At 41.4% G+C, this 25,092-nt stretch overlaps 7 protein-coding genes and 1 non-coding gene across 12 annotated transcripts; 6 read left to right on the top strand and 2 right to left on the bottom strand.

Annotated features, from left to right (window-relative positions):
- Positions 1-890: 890 nt before the first annotated feature.
- LOC103995664 (histone H3.2) lies at positions 891-1,508 on the bottom strand. The gene has a single exon (XM_009416311.3). It carries the CDS (start codon positions 1,439-1,441, stop codon positions 1,031-1,033), a length of 411 nt encoding a protein of 136 aa, XP_009414586.2. The 5' UTR covers positions 1,442-1,508; the 3' UTR covers positions 891-1,030.
- A 1,059-nt stretch (positions 1,509-2,567) lies between these two features.
- On the bottom strand, positions 2,568-3,375 carry LOC135618438 (RING-H2 finger protein ATL74-like). The gene has a single exon (XM_065119307.1). The coding sequence runs from the start codon at positions 3,235-3,237 to the stop codon at positions 2,698-2,700; it is 540 nt and encodes a 179-aa protein (XP_064975379.1). The 5' UTR covers positions 3,238-3,375; the 3' UTR covers positions 2,568-2,697.
- Positions 3,376-6,807: 3,432 nt separating this feature from the next.
- LOC103995663 (SKP1-interacting partner 15) lies at positions 6,808-10,752 on the top strand. 4 transcript variants are annotated; one of them, XM_009416310.3, is made up of 2 exons: positions 6,808-8,144; positions 10,376-10,752. In XM_009416310.3, the coding sequence occupies exon 1, from the start codon at positions 6,891-6,893 to the stop codon at positions 8,124-8,126; it is 1,236 nt and encodes a 411-aa protein (XP_009414585.2). In that variant the 5' UTR covers positions 6,808-6,890; the 3' UTR covers positions 8,127-8,144; positions 10,376-10,752. The 4 variants fall into 4 exon arrangements, with proteins under 4 accessions (XP_009414585.2, XP_018685826.2, XP_018685825.2 ...); XM_018830281.2 differs by having other exon boundaries at positions 10,427-10,752; XM_018830280.2 differs by having other exon boundaries at positions 10,442-10,752.
- An 870-nt stretch (positions 10,753-11,622) lies between these two features.
- TRNAP-AGG (transfer RNA proline (anticodon AGG)) lies at positions 11,623-11,694 on the top strand. The gene has a single exon. It is a non-coding gene; the product is annotated as a tRNA-Pro (tRNA).
- Positions 11,695-11,815: 121 nt separating this feature from the next.
- Positions 11,816-12,565, top strand: LOC135620453 (dof zinc finger protein DOF1.4-like). Its single transcript, XM_065123378.1, has one exon. The coding sequence runs from the start codon at positions 11,816-11,818 to the stop codon at positions 12,563-12,565; it is 750 nt and encodes a 249-aa protein (XP_064979450.1).
- A 1,881-nt stretch (positions 12,566-14,446) lies between these two features.
- Positions 14,447-15,834, top strand: LOC103996416 (E3 ubiquitin-protein ligase PUB23-like). Its single transcript, XM_009417339.3, has one exon. It carries the CDS (start codon positions 14,448-14,450, stop codon positions 15,693-15,695), a length of 1,248 nt encoding a protein of 415 aa, XP_009415614.2. The 5' UTR covers position 14,447; the 3' UTR covers positions 15,696-15,834.
- A 503-nt stretch (positions 15,835-16,337) lies between these two features.
- LOC135620275 (IAA-amino acid hydrolase ILR1-like 3) lies at positions 16,338-20,244 on the top strand. Its single transcript, XM_065123105.1, has 6 exons — positions 16,338-16,752; positions 17,986-18,111; positions 18,323-18,637; positions 19,180-19,308; positions 19,441-19,827; positions 19,932-20,244. The coding sequence occupies exons 1-5, from the start codon at positions 16,360-16,362 to the stop codon at positions 19,813-19,815; spliced, it is 1,338 nt and encodes a 445-aa protein (XP_064979177.1). The 5' UTR covers positions 16,338-16,359; the 3' UTR covers positions 19,816-19,827; positions 19,932-20,244.
- A 139-nt stretch (positions 20,245-20,383) lies between these two features.
- LOC135620277 (peptidyl-prolyl cis-trans isomerase CYP18-2-like) lies at positions 20,384-24,651 on the top strand. 2 transcript variants are annotated; one of them, XM_065123107.1, is made up of 7 exons: positions 20,384-20,640; positions 20,753-20,848; positions 20,950-21,011; positions 21,228-21,361; positions 23,226-23,310; positions 24,218-24,285; positions 24,360-24,651. In XM_065123107.1, the coding sequence occupies exons 1-6, from the start codon at positions 20,569-20,571 to the stop codon at positions 24,261-24,263; spliced, it is 495 nt and encodes a 164-aa protein (XP_064979179.1). In that variant the 5' UTR covers positions 20,384-20,568; the 3' UTR covers positions 24,264-24,285; positions 24,360-24,651. The 2 variants fall into 2 exon arrangements, with proteins under 2 accessions (XP_064979179.1, XP_064979180.1); XM_065123108.1 differs by having other exon boundaries at positions 24,368-24,651.
- The last annotated feature ends 441 nt before the right edge of the window (positions 24,652-25,092 follow it).

The following is a 25,092-nucleotide window of genomic DNA, read 5'->3' on the forward strand; positions in this document are numbered from 1 at the left end:
GTGTGACACAGATATTTGAAAGACTACAACTCAAGTATAGAGATCACTCACTGCCTCTTATGTGGAAAGGAAAAATATTCTGTTTTATTATGAAACGTCGCAAAGATATTTGACGCCACCACAACTTCTAAGTACAAAGATCACTGCATTTAGATCAAGCACAATAGGTCCTCAGGAAACAAGGGATGAGGTTGATGACAGGAAATTTCTAATCATACTGCTGGTTGACAGCTACCAAAAACAATCTCTCAAAGTGCCATCAAATCAACGTCTAAATCCACCAAATAAAAAGGTTCCAGTTTTAATGGTGCCTTTTGTTTATAGCCACCATTCGAGGGTCAAATCAGATACAGTATTGACATCAATCAGGTTGATAGCTGACCAACAAAAAAATCTTCCTAAGTGCGCAGAGTCAACACCTAAATCCTCCAAATAAAAGGTGTGTTTTGTGTATCATGAAGTACCCAGGTCACGGTTGAATGCAGGATAAGAGTACTTGTGATAGAAGAAAAAGGAGACTGCCACTAGTTGGGTCCGATGCATACATAGGCTCAGCGAGATTAATGTTAGATTGGACACAGAGGCCATATAGTCACGGCATTTATTGCCCTCCTAAAGTGAGAAAAATAACTGTTTCCGAACCAACCTGACGTAGTTCCTCTTCATCGGATCAAATCAATCCGCAACTTAGACTCGATTAAACCGAACCGGGTTTCATCGAGACCGGAAGGTCTTCTCCCAGCCCGATCGATGGGATGCGCCTCAACCAGCGTCGCGTCCTCGATCGGACAACCCTTCACCGATCAAATGATTGTAGAGATTTCGATCTGATTAGTATGCATTCATTGAGATTGCATCTACGCAGGTTCATAATTCGAAATTTCAAAGCCTGATTCTAATATAGCCACATTCTAAGATTACTGAAGCAGATTTAGTGCAAAGAGGCAAATGGAGTCACCATTCTTCCCTCTGTGCATCACAAGAAAGAAGTGAAACGATAGGAAACGAAACCCCAAGGAAGAAAGGCGCATCAAGCCCCCTCCCCGCGGATCCTGCGCGCGAGCTGGATGTCCTTGGGCATGATGGTCACCCTCTTGGCGTGGATCGCGCAGAGATTGGTATCCTCGAAGAGGCCGACGAGGTAGGCCTCCGCCGCCTCCTGGAGGGCCGACACGGCGGAGCTTTGGAACCGGAGGTCCGTCTTGAAGTCTTGCGCGATCTCCCGCACCAGCCTCTGGAAAGGCAGCTTCCGGATGAGGAGCTCCGTGCTCTTCTGGTACTTGCGGATCTCCCTTAAGGCCACCGTCCCGGGGCGAAAACGATGGGGCTTCTTCACGCCGCCGGTCGCGGGCGCCGACTTCCTCGCCGCCTTCGTCGCCAGTTGCTTCCTCGGTGCCTTCCCGCCGGTGGACTTGCGAGCGGTCTGTTTCGTTCTCGCCATCGGGAGATCGGGGTCGAGTGAGGAAAATTTGGGGATTTCGAGATCGGAACTTTGGGATTGGAATGGGAGGACATGAGATTTGGGTCGTTTTATAGGCGGAGGGGGAAGAAGTGGCGGGACTGGGGCAATTAATTGGGGGTTCGAAAAAAAGTTCCCACGAGAAATTACGCTTTCCCGCGTAGAATTTGGGGCGTTCTTTCGGAATCGATGAACGGCAAAGATGATGCACAGTGGGAATACGCGGATCGCGATCCCTGGCTCTTCCTATCACTTATCAGTAACATTTTGATCACACGTGTAGGTCTCACAACGACCTGATTCGAACGACCAGATGTGGCGGGTCTGTTACAGCTACTTTTTTTTCTTTAATTTTAACTCGTTTACATTTGTGCATTTTAAATTAATAAAAAATATTGAGTTTTTATCCAATGACATCCATTAATTAAATTTTACTTGACGTCCTTTTTTTTTCACCTTGATAAAAATATCTCTTTGTCACCACTCTCACACCCAATCGTCAATATATAATATGTTTTCTTCATTTTATCTTCTAATTTTATTGGTACCATCCCATTCTCCATTAATTATCGTCGTCGACAATGTCAATAAGTAAGGGTCAATGATAATGATGAATGCAGAGAGGGAGTTAGAGATAGCAATATACTGACGAACAGAGTGAGGATGATGATAAAGGGTTATACGTAATATATATATATATATATATATATATATATATATATATATATAAGGTATTAATAAAAAGTTTAATAATAATTTTTTTAAAGATAAAATGCCTAGAAACATTTTGTTTCAATTTAATGTACAAAGCCATATCAAATGAAATGAGAAAAATGAGGGTCAAAGTTTGACGTGAATTCCATCCGATCATATAGTGTACTGCTTAAAATTGGTGGATCGGAGTTACGAGAAATATAATTACGAGTAGGAATAGATATACGAGTCAAATCTACGAATTGGAATATTTAGTAGTTTATTAATGGAACTAAATTCGTATTTACTATATTTATTTCCATTGTTTAGCCACAAGAACACGATCTATGGGCTCAAGTCCCAGCATTGACCGGGATATATGTAGTCAACCAACTGTGTGTCAACCAGAATCAAGTGCTCGAAGGGGAGTCGTGGAAGACACCTGCCCGCTTAAATCCTTACACCAACTGCACATCAATTCATGGACTCATGAATACGAAATCACAGACTGCTTCACTTCACACCGTGATACGCACATCTGACTACTAGTGAACTGCGTGATCGCCGTCCGAAGCGGCGCTGCACTTGCCGAACAGGCTCCGCCGGCACGTCGGGCACGAGAGCCGGGACGCCAGCCACCGGTCAATGCAGTGGACGTGGAAGCCATGGTTGCAGCCGGGTAGCACCCGGACTCGCTCGCCGGGCGCGAACTCCGACAGGCATATCGCGCACTCCGACCCCCCGCCCGTCTCGCCCGAGTACACGATCAGGCCTGAGCCCGCGGTGGCGGCCTGCTCCCCCTCGACGCGAGCGGATTCCGCGGCCGCCGGGAGGTCGGCAAGACACGGCCGGGCACCGTGCGGTTCCAGCCACGCCCACCGCGCGACGCGGAGCACGCACCGGACGACGAAGCTCGCGACGACGGCGCCGATGAGCGCGCAGAGGACGACGGCCAGGATCATGATCACGTCGGCGTCGTAGGAGCTGCGCCCCCGCGAGTTCGGTGAGGCCACGGGTGCCAACTCATCAAGCAACAGCAGCCTCCGGCCGCGTTGTGGAGCAGCGGGAAGAGTGGAAGACAGCATTATCGTGCTAAGGAGCTCTCTTCCAAACGCAGGGCTGGAATCTGCACTTAAAGACGGGATTCCGATGATGTGTTCTCCAGGCTTTACATCGAGCAAGGACAAACGAGGCTTGCACTCGCACAAGCTAATTGGACACAGGAAAAGACCAGTGCAGCAACTCCAAACAAGATTACACTCGAAGCCACCATAAATCATGGATTTGGAGCCTCCACTTAGAGTTTAATATTCATCAAGGAGAGGGATGCATCACTGCACTCGGAGAAATGGGGATCCGATGACGCTGACTTGTCTACTCGTGAGTAGATCACATCGCGCCGCAAGGCAATGGGAGGCGTGGGTGATGGAGTTGGAGTGGTGTGGTTAGGGTGGGTGGAAGGATGCCGTCCCTTTTCGGATACTAATATATGATGCCGTCTGGAATTATTATATGCAATCATGCATATAAAGATTGTGTTATTTAAAAGCAAATATATATATATATATATATTCTTATTTAAAAGCTTAAAACTTGTATATGTGTTAGCTATAAATTAAATATATACAAATGCTTTTAAAGAAATTAAACAAAATAATAGAAACCATGATTAGACATGGATTATCTAAATTTTTTTATGTATGTTAATGAGTGGTACGAAGGATCTTAATATTCGAATGATACATATGTTATAACAAAATGTATGATGAATAACGTGCTACTTCTATACTCTTTGCAAGGATATATATATATATATATATATATATATATATATATATATATATATATATATATATATATATTCTTGGAAACGATTTGATGAAAAATTGGTTTTCCAGTACTTAGAACTATATTTTTAAAAAAAATCTTAGTTTGTAAAAATTAGAAAAAAGGAATCATTTGTGAAAATTATTTTGTGAAGAGTCCTTGATTTGGAAGTGTTTTTATAATTTAATGAATACAAAATGAGTATTACTCTCTCCTTTATACAATTATACATAAAAGTATCCCTATGTTTTTCAAAGGTCATTATAAAAAAGGGATAAAATCACACAGGACCTATATTAGAAAGGATAATTTCTTTCGAGCTCTTGAATCTATAAATATAAATAATTATTTATTATATGACATATGGTAACAAGAGGCTTTAGGTAATTTAAAAGAGATATTAATCGACATATTTAGTCATACGAAGTAAGATGATTCACATAAGTATCAGAGTTACTTCTATCAAAATCGAACAAACAACTCACTCAAAATGAATATATATATATATATATATATATATATGTATGTATATATATATATATATATATATATATGTATGTATATATATATATATATATATATATATATGTATGTATATATATATATATATGTATGTATATATATATAATAATATAATTCATATGTGTAAAAAAATTTCGTAAAATATCCAAAATCTTTATAAATTTTCATATAGTATTTTTCGTGAAATAACTATTTTACCTTAGCTCTCACTATACCCAAATCTACTGTTTCTATGTCCCTATGCAGATGATGATAATCCCACTGGATCTTTCTTTGTGCATAAGGACTATAAATAAAAATTACGAGAGTAGTCATTATACCTCTTCTTTATACTTCTTCTTCCTCGGGAGACAGTGCATAGTAGATATGATAAAAACAGGGATAAATTAATTTGTTCACATGATAAGAAAAGTTTTATAAGAATTTCTTAAATATATAATCTATGAAATATCTTAAGGCATCCCGACAGTTCCTCAAACATTGTGGCAAGTGCTAAGTTCTGTTCTGAACCCTACTGCCACTTTGGAGTTTCATGTGCATCTTCGACGTTAATGTGGCACAAAGTCTACTGCAAGTCTCAAATGGATAAGACTGACAAATAATGGTTCTTTTTTCTCAACTTGCCTATTAGTGGGGGTACTTATGTTGGATGTCTCCCGGACATTATCTTGACTCTCAGCTTCTATCAGATCAAGTGCCTGGGCCAGGTTTCAGAGCTCAACAGAAACACTTTCTTGTATGGAGTGGTGGTAGGGAACATGTCTTCTTCAATTCCACCACTTGAGATGTCTTTGACTTTCTGTTTATTTTTTTACCATTTTCTTTGTTCTCTTCTTAAGTTTATCTTGAAATTTTAATAACTTTTATTATCCTGGGATGTGACAATTACTAAGTTTTCTAGTAACTTAACGAGAAAATAAAAATTATACACTCATGTTGTGAAACTTAATGTTGAGGAGTCAATACGGTTAGATTCTATCCCGAATATGTAGGATCGCCCACACGAGGATCCAAAGATGTGATAGAGAAACTAAGTCGGGTCGAAGAGTACCTCATCGGTAAACTCAAGTTGGGTTTTCGATTGTTGCTTCTCTCTGCGTCAATGTCGGGATGGAGATTCTCGACTCAATCTCTCCAAAGTTTAATTCTTAACTCGAGGTGGCATATAGTTGTTTGAGACGTGCTCCCCGGAGGGATTAGTTTTTATACCAATTTGTTGAAAGCTCGACCATACGAGGCTCGTTAATGACCTATGATATCTTGGGAGGTCGACCCAAGCTTTCTGCACTATGCGAGCCGACTTGTATAGCTCTGCGCCATGCGATACTGTCTTGCGTCATCGCAAATGACTTGAGGTAGGGTAACGTTACCTCATACAGATCCAAGCGGCACGGGTATGACTTCCGTCGCCCTTAGTTCCGATGTGCTTTTATCAGCACGTATGCACCACGTCGGTCATGAGGTGACTATCGCCCGTTACCAAGCAAGTCACACCAAAATATATCCTATCAACTTTTATTGGAAAACGAATTGTCGCATGCAAATTAGAACAAATGATAACTTATAAATAATAATTATATTAAATTTAAAAATAATAAGCAGTCAATGACATAATACCTTTGTTAATAAAGCTATAAGCACAACTATTTCTGTATTAAAAATTTGGACTATTAAAGAAAGGTGGTATTATCTAAAACATTACATGTTTTTTGTAGAATGGATAATGCAAGTGAGTCAAGAGATAATGTGCTTAGTTGCATTGTAATACCATCAAATAATTTCAAGAATTATATAAGTTTTATTTTAAAGAATAATAAAATTAATATATTTTTATCAAATATACTGTTTTATAAGGTGTTGTTACTAGAAATAGTGGTAGTTATGAAGGTGCAAATGGAACGTCTAATATATTGTTGCCTAACGAAAAAGGAAGTTTACTATTTATAATCTGCATTTACTATTTAAAGTCCCTTATAATTGATTATTTTTTTAATAATAAAAAAATATTTTCTATTATAATCTTAATATTATCGATTTTATTTTATTTTTCTCACATCCTCTTATTTCATTTTTCTCTTAATTGATATCCTTTTTTTTATGTCGTCCTTTAAAAAAAAATAGAAGTAGTAAAAGAGATGAAAAAAAATAAATGAAAGAATAAAATATTATATTTATTTGTAAAAAGATAGTTTTAAAACATTAAAAAATTTAAAATAGGATTATAAACAGTAAAGAAGAGTTACAGATAGTAACAGAAAAACAAAACTATATTAATTGACCTAATTACCCTTTCAGCTGCTACCCCTTTCCCATCATTAAACGCCATCCGTCGCCGCTTCCGTCCCTTTTCTTCCTCCTCCGCGCCGGTGCGGACGACGGTGGCGTCGCCATGCCCCCGAGCCAGGCGACCCACGACGCGACCTCCGATGCCTCCGCCACCGCCGCGACAACTTCGGAGCTGGAGCCGGGTCATTCGCCGCCGGGGGCCCCGATCCAGCTCCTCCCCCAGGACGCCCTCCACAACGTTCTCGGCCGCCTCTCCCTCCGCGAGGCCCTTGCCTGCCGCCCAGTCTGCCGCCTCTTCCGGGACGCCCTCTCATCCTTTCCCTTTCTGTCCTCTCTCCCCCCTCTCCGCCTCCTCGCCCTCCGCCACCCCCGCTCCTCGGCCAACGGCGGCGGACGCGACTCCCACGGATCCTGTCTCCACGCGTTCGATCCCTCCCTCCGTCGCTGGATCCGCCTTCCCCTGTTTTTCCTCCCCTTTCCCTCCTCCTCCCCGGTGACCGCCTCCCCCTCCCTCCTCTACCTCTGGGTCGACGCCGCCGCCGCCTCCACTGGCGACGCAAAGATCCCGAGGACCCTCGCCGTCTACAATCCCCTCTCCGGATCCCACCGCCTGCTCCCCCCGCTCGGCTCCGCCTGGTCTCGCCACGGCACCGTTCTCGCCGGCCCTGGTGGTGCTGTTCTCGTCCTCACCCAGCTGGCCGCCCTCGCGTATTCCCCCGGATCCGACCGCTGGCTCAAGTTCTCCCTCAACTTGCCTTCCAAGCCCCGGAGCCCAGTTCTGATGGCCGGGGCGATCTTCGCGCTATGCGACGTCGGCACTCCCTGGCGGAGCCTGTGGAGGCTCTTCTCCTGCCGCCTGCTCGATCTCGGTGAGTGGGCTCCGCTGAAACGGCCCGAGTGGGGGGACGTGCTCAACATCCTCAAGCGGCCGCGCCTGCTGGCTGGTGCGGGCGGTGGACGGATATTAATGATCGGAGGGCTACGGTCGTCGCTCGATGCGGATGCGCCGTGCTCGACGGTGCTGATCTTGAGGCTCGATCTACAAACGATGGAGTGGGATGAGGCTGGTAGGATGCCTTCGGAGATGTATCAGTGCTTCGGGGGTGGCGGGTTGGGCCATGTGGCGGCAGCCGGCGGGGCCAATAACAAGGTGAAGGTGTTCGGTGGGGACGGGAGGGTTTGGTTCTCGGGGAGGAGGGTCAGAGGAAAGTTGGCAATGTGGGAGGAGGACGACAAGGGTGGCTGTGGTGTGTGGAGTTGGGTTGATGGCGTTCCAGGGTGCAATGAAGGAGTATACAGGGGCTTCGTCTTTGATGCTGGTTTCAGTGCCATGCCCTGAGATACACAAACTAGTGAGGTACTTTTGCTCCAGTTTTATGTAGAACCTGTAATTATATCATAGATGACTAGGAATTATTCTCTTTTCAGATGCATTTAAAATTATATCCTTTGTGAATTTCTAGAATCGAGATCTATCTAATAGTTAATTGGAACATCTGGGGTTTGTCTTATCTGATCTTAGGTTTGTTCCAGCTGGTTTTAGGTGAAAGATCCTGGCACAACTTATTTATTCAAGCCTTCAACTTAAATCCTCTTCACGTCCCTCCATTAGGGTCTACATATATTTTTTTCCTGCTGTTTAGAGGGTCATATCACTAGGCAAACCAAGAGTGATCAGATATATTCTCTCAAAAACCACTGAGCTATTGAACAAGGCCCTGTGGATCTAGAATGTATTTCATGGAACTAATTGTTTTTTGGGGCTTATTGCTCAGAGTCGCGTAGTTTTCATTTATTATCGAGGAACTGGTTTCCGTGAAAAGTTGGGTAGCAATAGTAGGTGGGATGATGTAGATAATCTAGTTAGCCGAGTAGAAGTTTGTCAATTGCTGTGATGCTGTATTCTGCAGTCTTTTTTTTTTCATTCTGCAGTCAATTTCACTCAACCAAAATCCTCCTCTAAATCTAGTTGACCTTTAGCATTACTAGGATCTGCTGAGTTTGAATTGTCTCTTATTTGAATATAGTGTACGAGACACAGATAATTTAAATTGGTACTGACATAGAGTGTTTTTTAAGGCCACATGCTTTTGCTTGACTATCTCGTGCGGTTAACTAAACAGTTGTTCTCAGTTATTGTCTAAAGGTTGGCACTCTCTCTAATAATTAGTACAGTATTTGACACTTTAGCCTGAACCTGCATCTACACGCTAGAGAATAATTTGGCCAAGCATTTTGTATGGAATTGATTTAGACCCAATTTGTACCTTGGTCTGAATCTAGACAAGTTCTTATCTGCCTTAAAAGATGGGACACAGCAGGCAATTCAGATCATTGAAATGCTTGTTTCCAACTTTTAGATTATTAGTATAGCAGTTCTCCGATTTTGAAAGGCCTCTAATGGACAGGGACTTTAAGTAGTTCAGGGTTCCACAATCTTATTTTAGAAAGAAAAGGGATTTTGATGAGCTTGCAAATGATCATGACCTAAACAGTGACAAAAAAAATTCCTGTTTTGCGGACAAACCCACTGTCCGTGTCGTACTGACTGACTGTATGCACAGTCCGTACCATCTATTTGCATGAGTCCATGAGGCCCCTCCGAGGTTCAATGGGTTATTCAACTTCTGAATCACGTAGGACAGCAGTCATTAACTATTATACAACTTCTTTTTCATATTTTCAGCAATATCTCTTGTATAGCTTATTACTCTAAACTAGTTTTGTAATCCTGGTTAGATTAGGAGATCAAGGCACTAATTGTCCTGTAAGTATTGGTGATTCTAAGTCCTTAAGGCTCAAACATAACTAAATGGAAGCTTTATTTTCCGTTCCCAAGATTGTTCTGGTTCTTTCTACACAATGGAAGCTCCTTTCATGTAAACTCAACTTTTTGGTATGTTCTCATGTAGGCGTGCGGTGCCAACTCCAACTTTCCTTGTTATCCACTCTTGTTTTGGATCCATTTGACATCCCTTAGGCTCCTTTCTCGATTTGAATCAAGGGAGTAATTATTTTTATTAAATCTTTAATATATCACAAGCTTCCATTGGTAAGGGTGTATATTTGAATTAGAGCTTCTTTTTGTCATGTCAAATGGATGTTCCTATGCTTTGTGGTTTGCGCTAGATCAAAGGATACTTTATTTAACTTATTCTTGTATTGCTTCTGAAAGTGAACTGACCATATTTATTTAATTGCCTTATTTGCATCGTGTAGACTTACTATAGTTTTATGCCTTTTCCTTTACAATTGATCTATTTTTCATTATCCATACTTGGACCTCTCCCTTGTACTGATTGGGCAAGTAAATACATGGATCAAATGGTTTACATATGCTATAGATGAGAGTTCTACGATGCCATAGCACTGAACTTTAGGAAGTTAGCCAAACTTGAAAGTTGCACTTAATATTCTCAGACATGCAGATATGCATCCGGTATATGATTGTATTCTATGCCAGCATACTTAACTAGGCAGTTCCATCTTCTCTTCCTTGGTAGTTTAGTCTGCATTGTTATGGAAAGAAAAATGAAATAATAGCATCTCCGGTGGAGAGCTAAATTGATGATTCTTATTTCTCTGCAGCTTATGATTGACTTTTGAAAGTATAATTAACTTGGTATCTCCCTCCTCGAGCCTGTTTTGTACCAGTAACCAAGTATAGAGAGAACCACTTGCTGCACATAAAATCCGAGACGGCGGAGAGATAGGCCTTTGCATCAGTGCGAGCCATTGCAAGGGAGGGGTTGGTGTGAAGGTGGCTTCGCTTCGGCGTCTGTACTGCACCTGCTTTGTGTATGAGAACATGAAACCGGTGAAGGTGCGTGCTTATCGTTTTCACTGGTCTTGGCATCACATTTAGTTGACCCAACCAAGGCCTCGGTTGTCTATCAAATCTTTATTTGAGTTTATGTAGCACTCTACTACTTGATGAATGCAGTCTAGCCTATATGGCTTATCAACTGGCTTGACCAGTCCTTTTTTTCTCGCCTATATTTGGTGCACATCCTACCAAAAATTAGGGTCATGCAGCATGCTTATCTGCTATTTTATTCAAACACGGATGGGATTTACTTTAAAAAGCAGGCAGCGTCCTTGATTCCACCACATCTCCAATTAGTTACTTTCTGGTGTGAGATCTCACTGACATTAAAACTCGATGCTTGTGATGGCAGAAACTTCTTTAGGGCTTTATTAAAAGGCTCGGAAAATGGTCCGGCTCTGTCAAAAGATCAAGAACGAGTTATCTGACCAATTTTCTAATGAGCTATAGGGATCGATTAATATTTTCATGTATGCAAAAGTCAATTGTATTCTTGTGTTTCTGAATCAATTTAAATCTGTATGGGATAAGAACACAGGAGACAAATAGAAAGGAGAAAGAAGTGCAAAAAAAGGGTAATTAAAAAAAAACTTTTTACTTTTTCATGCAAATACTTTTTTTTTTTAATATGAGATTACCTCCAATCCTTTTTTTCATTGCCTTCGGTTGGTTGTCCCATCATGGTCATCTTTATCGCTCACGTCCGCTCTATTATTCTTGTCGTCATTCTTAATCATCAATTATACTCTTGATTCATTACTATCGAGGTAATCTTGATCTTGCCTAACACATTGACGATTGGTGAGAGCAAGGGTGAAAGTGATGAATGAGGGCACATTGAAAGCAATGAATGTTGGACAGAGACTAGGGATAATTTTATTTTTTAGAAAATAAAGAGGGATAATCTTTTTTTTTAGAAAATAAAGAATGTTATAAGAAATAAAATAAAAGAAAAAAATTTGAATATTTATAATTATTATAAGATAATGGGTGGTAATAATTATACAGTGGGCATTTGGTCTAGTGGTATGATTCTCGCTTAGGGTGCGAGAGGTCCCGAGTTCAATTCTCGGAATGCCCCTATTCTTTTTATTTTCTTCTACTTTTTGTTGCGCTTAACAGCGACACGTCCAAGCCGCCGACGGAATAGTCTTTACACCGCCCACGAGCGTATTAGTATTCCCCTCATCGAACTCCACAACATGCACATGCACATGCACCATCAATCTCCTACACCTCTTAAGGACGACGTCCCACCTTCCTTTGCTCCTTTCTTCCCATCCATGTCTGCGTCTCGCCATGGCTTGGCGCCCTGTGCCCACGGCCGGTCGAAACCCCACGTCGAGCTCTCCCCACGGTGCCCGCGCTGCGGCTCCTGCGACACCAAGTTCTGCTACTACAACAACTACAGCCTGAGCCAGCCGCGCTACTTCTGCAAGGGCTGCCGGCGTTACTGGACCATGGGCGGGTCGCTCCGCAACGTTCCCGTCGGCGGTAGCAGCCGAACGAATCGTAGAAGGATGCCTAGCAGGGTCTCCGGCGCTCCACCGGTCGCCCGTGAACCGAGCTATGGTCACCAACCGCAAAACCATGGAACCGAGGGCTCCGTTGATCTGGCAGCGTTGTACGCTACGTTCTCTAGTCGGTGTCCTCAGCTTGAGCCAGGCCTCGTCGTGCCGGGGTTGCCGGAAGACATCGACTCCGTCAGTGGCTCGACTGTCGATCACGCTGAATGCCAAGGATCGATCACGGAGCCAATCGGAGAAGGTTTCCTCGATCAAATGAACCAACAATGTCTCATCGGAGAGCTCGATCCAAACAACACGTTCGACACACTTCCGTCGCCATTGGAGATTGCCAACTACTACTCATCTGATCTCTCAAACGCTCCAGACTTTGTGAGTGAAGCCAACATGTATCCATCTCTCGACCACAATCTTCCTTGGTGCTGAAGGTGAAGACTTACAGGAAGCCCTGGTTGGAGAGTGGAAGAGCAGCGACGAAGAAACCTGTATGCATGGAAGGAAATATATGATGTGATGGAACCGAGAGTTACATGTAACGTAGTAGAAAGTAAATCCCATAAAAGTAATATGCTTATGGACAATCTCAATGAATGCAAGTCAAAATTAAGGTGCATGGTTCGGATTCATTGTCAACGTTTTGACTTCTTCAGAATGTTAGACATTGGGAAGTGGTCGATCTCTGGAACGTGGTTTTAGGCGCAACCATTGGCACTGCACAAGGGCAATGATCCAAGAAAAAGGCTCATGATCCAACACAAAAGGCTCGATCTCGGTGTTTAATGCTATCCATAAGAGCTGTTTAAACAACATAATTTTAAGCATGAAGAATTATCCACTAAACTTTGGTTCCCGAGAACATTAAGAATTAGGATAGCCTAAAATAGTTATACTATTTGATAAGTAATATACAGTTAATTATCAACTGACACCTAATAAGTAATCATCACATGGTACCTATAGAGAAAGGAGAGAAGATATAGGTGATCCTTCATTTATGATGAAATATTCTCACATATAATCATGCTGAAATACATCTGAATTCTATTGACTATTGCAGCACACTATGATTATGATATCTATCAAAAGAACATGAAAATCATCGAGTTTCTCAATGACAACCTCGATAAGGGGTGTATGTGATATAGCCTAAGAGATTCATATATAAGGATTGCTTAGATAAGATGTGTATGTTGTTTAGGTCCATTTATGGACTGAAACAAGCTTTCCGAAATTGAAATATAAGATTTGATGAGGCGATCAAATATTATAACTTAGTTAAGAATGATGATAAATCTTGTGTATATAGGAAGGTAAGTGAGAGTGTTATCAAATTTTCGGTGCTATATGTGAATGACATTCTAATCATTGGGAACGATAAAGAAATACTATCCATAGTAAAAACTTGGTTATCTAGATACTTCTCAATGAAAAAGTTAGGGAAAATATCCTATATCTTGACTTATCCTAATCTACGTACATATACATCATTGTCAAAAGCGCAAATGGACAAATATCTAAAGCATACAATCGAATTATAATCAAAGCGAATACTCATATGTTTTTCTAAATTATATTTTAGTTACTATTTTTTTTCTCCTAGTTAATTTATCGGTGTGATTTATGAGTTTTGACGAAATGAAAGCAATTAAATCATTGTAACTTATTGATGATCATCGAAGCATAGTAGCAACATATGTTGGAAAGTCAAAATGAGGGAGGTGGGCCCTCCCCAAGAAGTCGGCAACACGGTGGGAGTCAACCATGTGAACCTTCGAACCGTAAGGTCCGGCTCGAACCCTCATCTTGCATGATTTGCCATGGGTTGGACTCCAGTTTGATTGGATTAGAGTGAGCAAGCAAAATGTGTCACACATAAGATTGACCGATTCAAGCTTACTTGATGAGTTAGGCTTAAAATTGCCACCCCAATTTTTCGCCCAAATAGACGAATTATTCAATTCTTGAAGTGTTTCCACAGTCGAATTCGTTGTTGAATTTTGACTTTTTTTTTTTTTTTTGCAAGGGGTCAAGTCCACATTCGCAGTCTTGCTTACACCTCAAAGTCAACCCAAAGAGCAGATCAAGTGTTCGGTCAAAACTATCACGCATTCACGTTAGCTTACAGACACGCAAAGAGTCAATCCTTTGATCTCTCTCTCTCTCTCCCCCTTCTTAACTGCATACAACACACATAAATCACGCGTTGACTCGGTTGGGGACTTTGAATCTCCTTAGCGGTCATATCCGCCCTTCTTCCCAATAAATACCTCATCATTAATTCGACCTCCCAAACTGCAATCCGATCTCAATGGAGGGAGTAGAGATACCATCTTACTTCCTTTGCCCCGTATCTCTGCAGCTGATGAAGGACCCGGTGACGCTGTCCACCGGCATCACCTACGATCGAGATAGCATCGAGCGGTGGATCTTCGCCGCGAGGAAGACCACATGCCCGGTCACGAATCAGACCTTGCCGGACTGCGAGCTCACGCCCAACCACACCCTCCGGCGGCTGATCCAAGCCTGGTGCACCGCCAACGCAGACGTCGGCGTCGAGCGGTTTCCCACCCCGAAGGCCCCCGTTGACAAGGCCCAGATCGAGATGCTCGTCGGTGACGCCAAGCTGCCGCAGTCCCAGCTCGGCTCGCTGCGCAAGTTAAGGGCGTTCGTCTCAGAGAGCGAGCGCAACAAGCGGTGCGTCGAAGCGGCCACCGGCGCGGTAGATCTCTTGGCTTCCATCGTCGACCGCAACTCGAATGGAGAAGATGATGATGATGTTGGCTTGGAGTCCACAAGCGCTGCTTGTGATGAGGCACTCCACATTCTCTGCTCTCTTCAAATCTCCGAGGAGGGCGTTCGCGACCTCGTCGCAAAAAATGCCGGCATGGTGGAATCGTTGACGACGATACTGAGACGATCGAACTATAACTTGCGAGCCCACGCGACGGTGTTGCTAAAACAAATTCTTCGAGTCATCTCGCAGGTTCAGCTGATCAATCTCAGCGACCAACTATTCCAAGAGATAGTAAGCGTCACACACGACCGGATCTCGCACCAGGCAACGAAGGCAGCGTTGCATGTCCTCGTCGACGCATGTCAATGGGGGAGGAACCGGATCAAGGCGGCGAACGCAGGCGCAGTCCACGTCCTGGTCGAGCTCCTCCTCGAAGAACCTGACCGGCGAGTCTGTGAACTGGTGCTCGTGGCGATGGACCGGCTTTGCGGGTGCGCCGAGGGGAGGGCGGAGCTGGTGGGACATGCGGCGGGGATCCCCATGGTGTCGAAGAAGATACTGCGCGTGTCGCAGGTGGCCAGCGAGCGGGCGGTGAGGGTGCTGCACTCGGTGGCGACGCACTCTGCGACTCCCGGGTTGCTGCAGGAGATGATGCAGGTGGGAGTGGTGTCAAAGCTGTGTTTGGTGCTCCAACTCGATTGCAACGTTAAGACTAAGGAGCAGGCAAGCGAGATCCTGAGGTTGCACTCACGGGTGTGGAAGACTTCTCCTTGTCTCTCTCCTCAGTTCCGGGTTTCATATCCTTCACCATACATACGTTAATTGCACAGAGAGAGAGAGACAGAAAGAGAGAGAGAGAGAGAGAGAGTGTGTGTGTGTGTGTGCGCTTTGCTGCTCAAGTTCGTGTACATCAACAAAAGAGTTAATTGGCTTGAGCAGAAACAAAAACACACAGTTTTGTTGCTCAAGTTAATTGTTTGAAATCAATTTGAGATCTAATGGACAGAATGTTTTGACACGATTAGAATAAAGTCAAAATTGTTCCATGGAAACCAATGCTCTTAATAATTTGTTGACTTTTTTCGAGCTTAACAAAAGCAATTTGGCTGTGGTATTCTTTTCCTAAGTTGACTGGATTAGTACAAACATCATGTTGTATTACTAAATCAATCATAATTGAAATAGTCAAATCACATTATATAAATTAATTTTTGATATTTGTATTGTATACAAATTTATATGTGAAGCAGCAAAGCTAAATGTAGGGCTCACTATGAAGGGTCTCATCACAACCGTCCATAGGATCATAACTTTTAATCTCAAATATATGCTTTCTCCTCAAAATTAGCAGACGGTTGGGATCAATTCTGTAGTCAGATGGATGGTGTTGATGAGATAATTCGTAGCTTCGTCGTACCCACAGGGAAGGTATCGGATTTGGATCCTATAATTACCAGGCCTTGCCTGACACCATTTAGGGATCTCGATGGGCGGTCTCCGAAGCTTCGCCTTTGCATCCATGGGCTCCACCCCTCGGCCACCGCTGGTCTACCACCCTCGCCTCCTCTTCTTCCCGCTTCTTATCTTCTTCTCCTTGTCCAGGTCGTGGGCGTTGCAGAACTCGCCCCGTGAGCTCCTGGAATCGGCTCGCGAGCCGGAGTTCTTCGATTGGTTGACGGCTATTCGGAGGCGGATCCACCAGCACCCGGAGCTCGCCTTCGAGGAGTACAAGACGAGTGAATTGATCCGGTCCGAGCTCGACGCCCTCGGTATTGAGTACGCCTGGCCGATCTCTGGGACCGGAATCGTGGCCTCCGTCGGGTCCGGCGGTGGTCCCGTCTTCTCTCTTAGGGCAGACATGGATGCTCTCCCATTGCAGGTATCGGTGAATACCTAGGTGGTTGAATTTGTATGCTTTATAATTGGTTTGTTGGGTATTGCTTTCTCACTGATTGGGCAACAACGAAAAAGACAGGGAAAATGGGTTAGTAGATGTTGTTGGGCATAATAAAATTGCTATACTTCCGAGCAGAATGGAATTGGCTTGAGTGAAAGAGACAGTGTCCTTCACGGAAATGGTGAATTTTATATTGTTGATTCAGGATAGAAAACATTGGGCTGAATGGACCGAAGTATTTTCATCTTGATTTCCTTTTCCTTATCTTTCATGCATAATTGAGCTAGAAATCTTCAACCTCGGTAAGTTAAAGGCCACGGAAGGAAAGATCAAAATGCTTTTTTGAGCTACGAAAAGTTTGAGTTGGTGCTCAACAAAGTCCAAAACCTAAGGTATTGGATACCCTAATATATACTTTTATCACTCTACGTTTGAAAGAAGAGAAGTTTCACTTTTGTATGTCATGTATTCCCAAAATAGCCTGGGAACATTTACACCTTGTTTTTTAGAACAGTTTATATCTGTAACAAATTCTGGAATAAGCCAATGTTCCTTGCATCTGATTTTACATGAGCAATCATATCACATGTGTTTGTTTAGAGATGATATCTCTGCTACAAAAGTCTGATATTGGTTTTATTCCATTTGCATTTGGACCTACAATATTTTTAACTTTTAGTAGCAGCTGCTCAATGTATCCATCCAGCATATGCTTTTCCATATAAGGTCATGTGGGGGCATGATGCCATGCCAAATTTATTCCATCAGAGCACTAGGTTGCCTTTAGAACCCATGATGGCCAATATTAGCAGCGTGCATAGTGCCAGCACGGGTGCATGCCACAAAGCTAAAACTTGTGCCATCTATATCGATTGGTGGTGTTTTCTGCACATCTCTCAATGGTTTCCTAGCACTGATCTGGGTTTAGTAGTTTATCTATTTGCAAATCTGCATAATTTTCTTTTATCAATCAACATTTTGACGTATGCAAATTCTCTAATATATTTACTCTTGAATTTCTGTCTAAATAGATGTTCACACGATTGGTCTCTAGTAACCTTCGTCAACATTATAATATCCTTTAGTCTCTATTGTTGGTTTCTTCAAAACTCTATTTATCAGTATTCTGGTGTTCATTTGGTTGTTGATACTGTAGTCCAAGGAATGTATTTATGACAAGATTTCTAATCATTTATTATTCTTATCGTCTAACAGGAGCTTGTGGACTGGGAGTACAAAAGCAAAGTAAGTGGAAAAATGCATGCTTGTGGCCATGATGCTCATGTAACAATGCTTCTTGGGGCAGCTAAGTTGCTTCAACATAGGAAGAACACATTGAAGGTATACAATGGACAAGTTATTATGATGATGTTAATAAATAATTTATCAAGAACTAGTATTAAATACATTTAATCTGTAGTTAACTTTATTTCTTGAATTTTTTATGAATGTATGTAAAATGCATTTGCATTTGCATTTGCTTTAAGTTCCAATTGAAAGCTTTCTCGAGTCTCGACACTAGTAATAATCATCATGGTCTATTCTGATGAAGGGCACTGTAAAGCTTGTTTTCCAACCAGCAGAAGAGCGTGGTGCTGGTGCTTATCATATGCTGCAAAGTGGTGCAATAGATGGTGTAGAGGCAATCTTCACTTTGCATGTTGATTCTCGCCTGACAACTGGTGCTATTGCTTCTCGACCTGGTCCTCTTCTTGCAGCATCTGGACGTTTTGTAGTCATGATCAAAGGAAAAGGTGGGCATGCAGCACTTCCACATCTAACAGTAGATCCTGTTATTCCTGCCTCCTTTGCAATCCTCAGCCTTCAACTGCTTGTCTCGCGGGAGTCAGACCCACTTGAGAGTAGAGTGAGTTATTTGCTTTTGCCTATCAATTAGTTATTCAGAGCATTTATCACGAACAGTACATTTTTCACAAAATTAGTAACCCCCTTTAATTTTGGTAATTTTGAAATCACGTAGTAGGAATTTTTTTTAGCCAAAGAACAATGGTCCAATGATGGTATGCAGTTTGAACGAGATAAAGACAGTGGTGATTAATTGACGAACTTAAACTGGCAAATCGGTTATATGAAAATGTATTCATTTGTCATCTATGCAAATATTTATACCAAAGGTAGCATACATCTCTAAATACACAGAAACACACAATAGCATTTTAGTCAACATTCTTAAATCATAGAGGCATCTAACTTCAAATTTTGGGATGTTGAAATGTAATCCTTGTAAAACTAGAGGAAGCATATATTCTGAGTTTGGCATGGAAAGAGTTTCTTATTCATGAGGCGATATATCATCACCCTACAAGTTCTTGCACCATAATTAATGCCCATTTGCATGCAGATTCATGTGAAATAGGCAGTAGTGAACCATAAATCTTTTACTTTCAGGTTGTCTCTATTGGGTTCATGAAAGCTGGAGAAGCATACGATGTTATTCCAGAGTCTGTGACTTTTGGTGGCACATATAGGAGCATGACCACGGAGGGTCTCTTCGAACTCTCAAGAAGGATTAAAGAGGTGAGACAGACACTTACCATTCAGGAACCCAATCTCAAAAACAATGCTTTTTCTGCAGTTCCTTGTGTAAGACTGACTTGTTATTATGTTGGACACTTACTTCTTATCCAACTGCCTAAACATTATTAACAGGTCATAGAGACACAAGCTGCCGTACACCGTTGCACTGCCACAGTAGATTTTATGGAACAGGAACTAAGACCATATCCTGCAACGGTGAATGATGAACGAATATACGCCCATGCTAGAAGGGTGGGGGAGAGCCTGCTTGGGAAAGACAATGTCCATGAGAGCCTACCAACCATGGCTGCAGAGGACTTTAGCTTCTTTTCACAACGGATGCCGAGTGCTTTGTTCTGGCTTGGAATAAAAAATCAGACACTGGGTCCAGGTTACCCATTGCATTCTCCCCACTTCTTTCTTGATGAGCAGGCACTTCCAATAGGAGCTGCTTTCCATGCGTCAGTAGCAAAGGCTTACGTGGACCACCACTCCACGGTGGTATAAATTCCAATTGAGGTATTAGTTCTGATTTGTCCAAGTTTTATAGCCACATTTTGTGAATCTAGTTTGCAGATTTGGATCTGAAACTTACATATAGGCTTTGTGCATAATGGTTACAGAACTACACTGGCCATCTTCTGAGTTGAGTGCTTCACCTTCGGTGGAAAAGCTTTGCCCTTTGCCCCACTTCAGACTGAGTTGCTCTTCTCTCCAAGATTGGCATAGTGGGACAGAAGCCTATGGTCCCAAGCGCAGATGATAAAGGTACCAAGTAACTCTATCTACCATCTTAAAGTATGATGGTATGATTTTGTAATACCAAAATCTAATTTCTCATGGGAACGAATCATATTCATGCACCTTCACATTTGATATATCAGTATACTTTACAAATGATATCAGTATATTCATGCACCTTCACCTTCACCTTCACATTTGATATTATCAGTATACTTCACATTTCATATTCATTCACCTTCAAGTAAGATTCTGATGGATGGATATGCACATCTCAATTAATTGAAGGGCCGCAGTGTCGGCTGCTTTAACAATTGGACATATAGAGAGAGAGAGAGAGAGAGAGAGAGAGAGATACCTATACGCGATCTTAACGGATGCAGTACCCAATAAACCCTATCGGGTTTCGGATTTGAATTTATTCGGGCATGGTATGGCTACACCACTAAAGTTCCCAGCGAGGCATTCGAAAACCCGCCCTCATCTCTTGCGGTTTCGAGTCTCGCTCCTCGCTCGGCGATGTGGGGGAGCGCGGACGGCGGCGCTCCGGAGGTCACCTTGGAGACCTCCATGGGGCCCTTGACCGTCGAGGTTCTCCCTTTAATACTCTGTTTCCTTCCTCAGCTCTTCCTCTTCGTTCGATCTGTGCCCTCGGATCCCCCCCTCTCTCTCTCTCTGATGTCGCTCCTTCGGTGGAACGTAGATGTACTACAAGCACACACCGAAAACTTGCAGGAACTTCGTGGAGCTCTCCAGGAGAGGTTACTACGATGACGTCAAGTTCCACAGGATTATTAAGGTTCCCCCTCGCCCTTCCTTTGTCCCTAATATAGCTTATTGAGGAAAAAAAGAAGGAATTTTCTGCGACCATTTTCGCTAATTAGGTTATTTCTGGTGTAGGATTTCATCGTGCAAGGTGGAGATCCGACGGGGACTGGGAGAGGTGGTGAATCCATCTATGGGTTTGTTGCTATCTTGCTCTCCTTATGGACGTCGATGGGGTTTAGGGTTTTGTGCAAGTTTTCAAGAGGGAGTTATTTTTTATCTTGGTTGTCACTTGGATTTGCAAATTAGCAGCTTGCTTTGAACTAGCGTGATTTTTGACGCAATGATAGTAAAAATGTGCCTTTGAGTTCATCCTTTGATTTCATGTTTAATTTGATTTTTTGTTTTTGCAGTCCTAAGTTTGAGGATGAGATCAGGCCTGAACTGAAGCATACAGGAGCGGGCATACTATCGATGGCAAATGCTGGTCCTAATACCAATGGGAGCCAGTTCTTTATTACTTTAGCACCATGTCAATCATTGGATGGTATGTAAACATGAAATACAAGTTTATTTCTGTTTTTAATTTCTTCTTATTCACTTGAGAAGAAATAATACCTGAAGTTGGTTTCTTTGCAGTTAAGTAGTGGGACTTTCTAATTTGATTGCATGTCACCGATATGCTGTTTTCTGAATTAATCAAGCTTTTACTTATTTTTTGCTTACTAGTTAACATTAGTGAAACTATATATTATGGTGAAATATTTGCATGGCTGCCTTTCTACTTGATATAAAATGGGTGATGCAGTTCCATATCAATGTCTAAAATAGACTTTGATTTTTGCTGTATTGCACGAGGAAACTTAAAAGTTCACATTTTGACCAATAGCTAGATACTCCATGTTGGAAATATTCTTAGGCTGTTGAAAGATGTTTATTGAAAAAAATACTAAATCTATTAAAATCTATCCAGGTTGCGGGATCTTTTTAGTTTTTTCGACTTGTCTTGGCTACACGTGCCTCGTTGTATGCCCTTCATATATAGAGCCCATATGTATAAAATAAGTGTAGGCTGGATAAGAGTCTACTATTCTTGAAATACCTGACATGTTTCCAAAGGTATCTATGAAGCATCAACATTTGACATGTACAAGGCAAACATTTAGAAGTGAAAGTGCTTCTTATGCTGCCTTTTGACGCCTGCAATAATTTGAAAGATTGGAAATAGTGTTTCCTTGAGGAAACTTTTGTGGTCAAATAGAGAATCAGGGATATGAAAGTTACATTTTGTCCAGAGCATGTCTCTTAAAAAAGAAGACTTCAGGAGACATGCTATTGTAAGATTTGTGTACTCGAAAAGGTTTCATGGATTATCTGGTATGTAAATGTTAAGATGTCATGATTAGACTGAGAAATGCTTTTAAGGGTTTGGTGGTCCATATTATTATTTTGTTGCAATGATTACCACTTTTTTGGTTGTTAGTTCATAACAGTTTTAGATTAGCTCTGTCCTATCTTGTAAAAGTGATTGCAAAAAGTGCATAGAGGATACTGGAATGGAGTAGGATCCGAAAGAAAATTGCAAAAAATATGATAATGAGTGCAGTCTACTGCTACGAATGTACAAAAACGAGGATAAATATGAAGTATGCTCTGAAGAAGAATATGAGATAATCTTAAGTGGAAGAAAGAAGAAAATGTGTTGTCCTTCACCAAAGTTACAACAACCATTCTTTCCATATGATATTGTAATTTACAAAATGACTAGTCTGTATATAAGAAACAGATAATAAAAATTATCAGCACCTAGATAACTTATATATATGATGACATCTTCACTAACTTCAGAGGGAGCTTTAATTTGACATTACCTCATAAATGATCAGTTCTTCACTGCTGCAAGAAACTATTGGGCAACTCTTACTGACCTTTGAAACTATCTCTCATGGTTAGCAATACATAATAAAGTGATAACATTCCAAAATGAGATGTGACCAATCTTTATGGCATTAAACATCATACAGGTTGTGGATGTTGTCCCTAATTTCTCAATGCTGCCTGAGGTCCTTTAGACTTGGTCATAAAGTTTTACACTTTTTCAGTCGCATACCATATTTCATGTAAAAGAGTAATTTTGATTTCTGTTTGCTGTTTTGAACACTTTTGGCTATGGCATGTGTAGATAATGACTGTTTACTGTTTACCATAAAGACCTAATTACAAATCTCAGCTCCTGAATGTCTGTCCGATGATCTGCCAGATCCCTGTGCTTTTAGATTCGTATATTCTTAATCCTATTCTTACTTTCTCTCAGCCTTCTATTATCATTCAGTCATCAAAAGTGAGCATTGGAATTGTAGTTATATTACTATGTTAATAATTTGATATGGTTGTGATATGACTTTCCACAGGAAAACACACCATTTTTGGAAGAGTTTGCAGCGGGATGGAGGTTATTAAACGTCTTGGAAGTGTGCAAACTGACAACAATGATAGGTAAGTCATGAAGTGTACAGTATGGTATGCTGTATATGTTAGCATATATGTGCATCTCTGATGCACATGTTTTAGCATGCAAAATCAATAATCCAAAAGATAAGGTATTCAAAACAACTTAAAGATCAACCACATAATGTTTAGTCTAAGCATCCTGTTTCTCCAAAGAAGTTAATTTTTTTCTGAACTATGAAGTGTGAAACGAACTAGCATGGCTGAAAACGTTGCAGGATTTTACACATGTTTTTCTTTAAATTGAGATAAGAAAAAAAATACACTTTGCAGATGTAGATGTGTTGGATTTTGCATAAAAATATGCTTCAGAAATGTGTAAGTTTCTGATGGCTGATTCTGCAAAGTACCTAGCTGTGACGCTTACTCTGTGCCAAGCTTTATGTGAATAGAGTCTAACCAGCTCTATCTTTTACTCACCAAAGAATTTGATGCATCAACTAAATATTCCAACAAAATAGCCCATAACCCATGGGGATGTTTGTCTTCACAATTCTGTTTGAGCTGGTTGATGAGATATAAACTAATATTGTTGGGTTCATTTTTATTTGCACAAGCCAAATACCGGTGTCATTATATTAATTCACTTTAAACTAGAATCATGTTTGGTGTCAAATTTTTGAGCTCAACGAGCTTCTTATTGGAATTGCAGAAGTAACTAGTTCAAATGAAGCTACAAAATAAGGTATCTAGATATCAAAGTTGAAACTTGGATTATCCATAGTTGTTTATGATAGTAATATCTATCATATAACTGAATCTTTGGCTGTTGATATTTGTTTCATTTTTCCACATTTTTAATCCAACCCCAGGTTTACATCTATTGTGCTTCTTTCTCTTATATATTCTTTGGCCGGCTATATCTTAATATCCTCGTTGCTTTCTGCTGATTCAGGCCGATACACGATGTGAAGATACTGCGAACAATAGTCAAGGATTGAAATGCTAGTCACAATTAAAGAGGTACTAATTAGTAAAACCATTTATTTCCTTGAGGTTTGTTTCCATTTTGCATAAACCAATATTTCTATCTTTAGCTACTCAGGTACAAATTTGCTTGTGTGTGGCAGTACAAGCCAAAAACTTCCACTCTGCTGTTTGAGAAAAGAGCAAGCTAAGATGTGTAAGAATCTTGTGTTATTTGTGTCAAGAAACAATTAAGTATGTCGGATGTTATGATTCGGTAACCATTGGACTTGCATATTCTGTTGGATGGGCTTGATCTTGCTTTTCAGTAAAACAGGTGTTAGCAAGAACCAGTGGTTTGCCTATGTTTGTTTTCATCAGAGAGGAGTGTTACAGGTAAAAACATTAAATCCTTTTGAGACTTGGGCTTGGTGTCTTCACAAGGACTAACGTAACTTCCAATCAAGTCCTAACATGATATATGTCGTGATGTTCTTCTATCTCGATTTATGAATTGCTTTTTTCTACTCGTGTCTCCTATGATGCTCGATACCAAGTTTGATATCATTTTATCTTGATCTGATTTGATGGGATAAATTGACTTAAGTTGAGAAGTAGGCGACTCAAAATGCTTAGGCTTTTTTACATCAGTAGATCCTTCTTGGGGTGTCCGAGTTAAATGCAGTGGCAGTGTTACAACATCTCTTTCTACACCAAATTTCAACTTTTTTTGGAAGTAAAATTTAGGTAGAGACAAATGCTTGAACAGATGGCGTTCTTCCCCGTTTCTTTCGAGCCTCTTACAGCATAGAACAAATTGCTTTAACTTTAAATTATATTTAAGAAACAATTCTGCTGCATTTC

This window comes from Musa acuminata, chromosome BXJ2-8 (genome assembly GCF_036884655.1).
Source record: "Musa acuminata AAA Group cultivar baxijiao chromosome BXJ2-8, Cavendish_Baxijiao_AAA, whole genome shotgun sequence".
In the NCBI taxonomy this organism is placed as follows: Eukaryota; Viridiplantae; Streptophyta; class Magnoliopsida; order Zingiberales; family Musaceae; genus Musa; species Musa acuminata.